Source organism: Austrofundulus limnaeus, unplaced genomic scaffold (assembly GCF_001266775.1).
Source record: "Austrofundulus limnaeus strain Quisiro unplaced genomic scaffold, Austrofundulus_limnaeus-1.0 Scaffold24, whole genome shotgun sequence".
Taxonomy (NCBI): domain Eukaryota; kingdom Metazoa; phylum Chordata; class Actinopteri; order Cyprinodontiformes; family Rivulidae; genus Austrofundulus; species Austrofundulus limnaeus.
This window is the reverse complement of record NW_013952426.1, coordinates 2,818,000-2,821,969: the sequence shown is the minus strand read 5'-3', so window position 1 is coordinate 2,821,969 and position 3,970 is coordinate 2,818,000. Positions and strand designations below refer to the sequence as shown.

The window sequence follows — 3,970 nt, the reverse complement described above, 5'->3', positions numbered from 1 at the left end:
CCTAAATCACTCGTACGCACAACTTAAGAACAGATCTGTGCGTACGAACGGTTCTTGCATGAGGCCCATTCAGTCCATACTAAAGTTTAATGTTTTTGACTCTTTAAGGAAGTTTAAAGTTCTAAAAAGGTTTTCTGTAATTGAAAAGTGCAACTGCTGCTCTTCAGCTATTATGTTCCTTCACAGTGGTTCTTTTTCAATTGTGCGCTTTTAGCTTGTAAGTTTGTAATCATGTGTCATCTTCACCAGGTTTCCCTTAAAAAAGACACGTTAATCTCAACGTACTTCCTATAAACATAGGCCTCTTTTAGAACTGATCTAACATGATGTTATTTAGCTTCCGGCAGAACACCTGGCCCTGGATCTCCTGGCTGACTAATGATGAACTTTACCTGAGAAAATCAATCCTCCTCACCTCTCTCCTCATCATCTTCGAAGCCGTCACCGAGTCTTTCCCCGACCCGGCGGAAATAGCCGACACTCATTGCATCCAGTCGCATCTTCCCAGCGCCTCTCTTAGCTCCTGGTCGCTCTTCACCATCCTTTCTCTTCCTCTTTTCTCCTCTCCCGTCTTCACCCGGGTGTCTCCTCTTGCTTCGTTCTCCTTTCTGCTGCTTTTCCTCTTTTGCCAGCATTGTTCTGAAGCTCGGCGAGGCTGGATGTACGTAGAGTGTTGCAGATGTTCGGTCTTGTCTGAGTAAAACAGGACAGTGATGAGAAAACACGAATCAGTCCGAAAAGAAGTGGGAGTTGCAATAATCAYGTTGAAAATAGCACTTGAAATAAAAAGTTCTCACAGGAGGAACCGCTTTATTTATTAAATAAACAAAATAATTTTAGTGATCTGATTCAGCAGAAAACTCGAATAGGACGTACTGAGATGTTTAAAGTGAAAAAGTATTTCCTGATCGTTTAGATCGATGGGAACCAAATAGTAAACTACAACGGATTCTGATAAAAGCCTAAGTCCAGCTTTAGGTCGGCTATCATGTACTTGTCAGTAATACAAAAAAAAGGACATTTCGAAGCTAATAAGAAACATTTTCATGCTAATTTACGAGCTAACGAGTCAAAAACAGTAGATGGTGTTGAATTAAAACTGAGACCTTTTGTTTATTGGGTAGAATAAAGATGGACTGTTAAACAACGAGGTTAAAATATCTAAAACAAACTCACGTGCGACGAGTCTTTTCGGAAGGGAATGGATGTTTGGGACGCGCAGTGATGACGTAAATTGAGGCGAGTTGAAAGTAGTGGCCACCAGGGGGTGCTAATGAAGTTTCAGCAAGCCGAAGGGCAGATTGGAACAGAAAATTCAAAAATTAAAACTTAAATCTAATAAATGCTTTTTAAAATACGATCATAAAATCGAATCTGTTTTAATTATTATTTTTAAAATATAACATATAATATATATGCAGTTATATTGTTCGCCAGTAGATGGCAGTACAGGCTGATGAGAGAACTCCTGCTTTATGTTAAACTGATGTGAATCTGTCGTGGTTTATTATGCAGGACACAAACTGTATCAGTCAGATTCATGGAGCTCTGCCGAAATTATTTATAAAAAAATAAAAACTTTAAAACTTTTGAAAACAAATATTTCGCTATTGTCATTTCAGCTTTATAAGTTTGATTTCAGAAAGTCAAAGTCCACTTTTTGAGTTCCATTGCATCTTGGAGAAACGAGCCATCAAATAGCTTGATGAATATAAAATCAACACCAAAAGTTTTCCACAAGTTTTTGTTTCTATTAAAAAGACTCTGAGCAAAGTTCCTGTTACTCTCAAGAAGCAACAAAAAATATCAGGACACACTTTAGAAGTTTAAGTGAAACCAAAGATGCAGTTATTGTCCCAAATGTTTGCATGGACTTGGCCTATAATCATCAGAGTCCAGCTGTGCTTTAGTAACAGCGTGTTTTCATTTTCTTTTGCACACATGGAAGCATTTTATTCTCTGATAAGGCTTATCAGTGCCTGCAGGTTTTGTTMATTTAACTCGGCCTTGATTTACTGTCAGCTGACCTACTAACTGATGGGGCTCAGAGTAAGGAGGGCTGCTGGCTAATTGTAAAAGTAGACTTTTAAAGTTTAAATGTACAAAATATATTCCACCAGTCAAGCAGATATTTATTATGGACCTAGCATTTCTTGAAGGAAAGCACCTGCGGTTTAGTCTGAGATCATCTGATATTGGGAAATTATGGAGCTGTAACGTTATGTGCAGTTTTATATTGAAAAATGTTAAGCTCAGATGACTCTCAGCTACCGCATCAAACCTTCAATTCCTGTTAAACTGACTGAGCTGCAGTCATTTTCTGCTGGCTAGTATCGATTAGCTGTGGCAGCCATCTTCGGTTGGATTGGCTCCAAATGTTGATCAGTTCTTCAGCCAGGGATTACTTTCTGAGTCCGTATGATAACTCATGAGATGTTTTGCTGACGAAAGGAAATACAAAAATATTATTGCTCTGCCTTTGCCTTCAGGCAATAATGAGGAGGACTTTATTCATCTGCACATTCATCTAGTACAAGGTTGTRTTTTTTTAATCAAGGATTTTATGTGTAATTCTCAGTATAATACGGACCTGGAATATTTTTTTCACGAGGCATTATTCAAACGCCTCACATTTCTAAGAGATGGCCAAAACCTTTACGTGTCAATCATTTGAAAAACTAGATACCGCACAGCGGTAACATAATGACCCCCGCACGGGCAAATGCACCAGAAATCAGAAGTCTTTATTCCCAATGAATATCATGCTATAGGTGCATCCCAAAATTGTAATGGTTTGTGTGGGGGACCTTTCTTTTTTGGAGGGTGGGGGGTGAGGGTGAGGCATTGGTTGACCTGATGGATAGCCCCTCATCAGAGCTAAACAACAAAAGAAATCTGAAGCTATGTTTATTAGTTTTTGAGCTATAAGCATTTTTGTATGTCCAGATACCCCTTTTTAAGATGAATTGGGGGTCTGGCGGGGGTGGGGAGCACTGATTGGTGGGCCTGATGGATAGAGCTTCATCAGAGCTAAACAACAAAAGAAATCTGAAGCTTCTATGTTGAACATTTTCTGAGTTATAAGCATTTTTGCATGTCCAGACACCCCCTCTTTGAAAGGAGCCCCCTCCTCAAATATGGGGTCTATCGTAAAACCATTGGCTGGCATAGTGTAGGTCAGACTCATCTAAAGCCCTCCAAATTTCATGTTGATCGGTGCAGCTGTTTTTGTGCTGACTGACCAAATATCACTGAAAATAAAAAGAAAAACTAGATGCTGCAAAGCGGTAACATAATGCAACCCATTCTCACTCCCAAGTCGTCACATATTGACGCTTTGGCAAGGTTCCCTCTACGTCCGATTTTGACGCGCAGGGTACCCCCGTCACGTCAGTTACTGACGAGATGGGGCGGAAGCTGTTGTCATATTTTCAGAAAGTGTCTAAAATGCGCAAAAACGACCGTTCCAAAGCCTGAAATTACCTTTGTTCACTTTAGACATCCTGTCCCTGACCGTAGTAGCTAAAATTAACCATTTTTTAGAAAATGTACGAAATTCAGGTGAACATGTTCTAAAGCGTAAAAAGACCTAATATTCACCATGGACATCCTACCCCTGATCCCAGTACCTAAACTTAACCATTAATCCTGATCCCTCATGTTAACCTCAGACCTCCGACGCAAAGACCCCTGGTGGCGCAACCCGGAAAAGCCGTGGGCGTCAAGGACTGACGCGAGGGGGTACCCGGCGCGTCAAAATAAGACGCAGAGGGAACCTTACCTTAAGCGTCAATATGTGACGACTTGGGAGTGAGAATGTGTAGCATAATGACCCCTGCACGCACAAATGTCTTTATTCCTAATAAATGTAATGCTACTACTGTAGGTGCATCCCAGAATTGTAGTGGTTTGTGTGTGTGTGTGTGTGTGTGTGTGTGTGTGTGTGTGTGTGTGTGTGTGTGTGTGTGTG

General features: G+C 40.5%; 1 protein-coding gene across 1 annotated transcript in view; it reads right to left on the bottom strand.

The window, feature by feature from the left end:
* Positions 1 to 693, bottom strand: part of nop9 (NOP9 nucleolar protein) — a gene marked incomplete at its 5' end in the record, with an annotated part of 14,803 nt that extends 14,110 nt beyond the window's left edge. The window contains 1 exon segment of the mRNA XM_014004496.1: positions 416 to 693. Within this exon segment, the coding sequence (XP_013859950.1) occupies positions 416 to 635 (220 nt within the window).
* Positions 694 to 3,970: the final 3,277 nt, after the last annotated feature.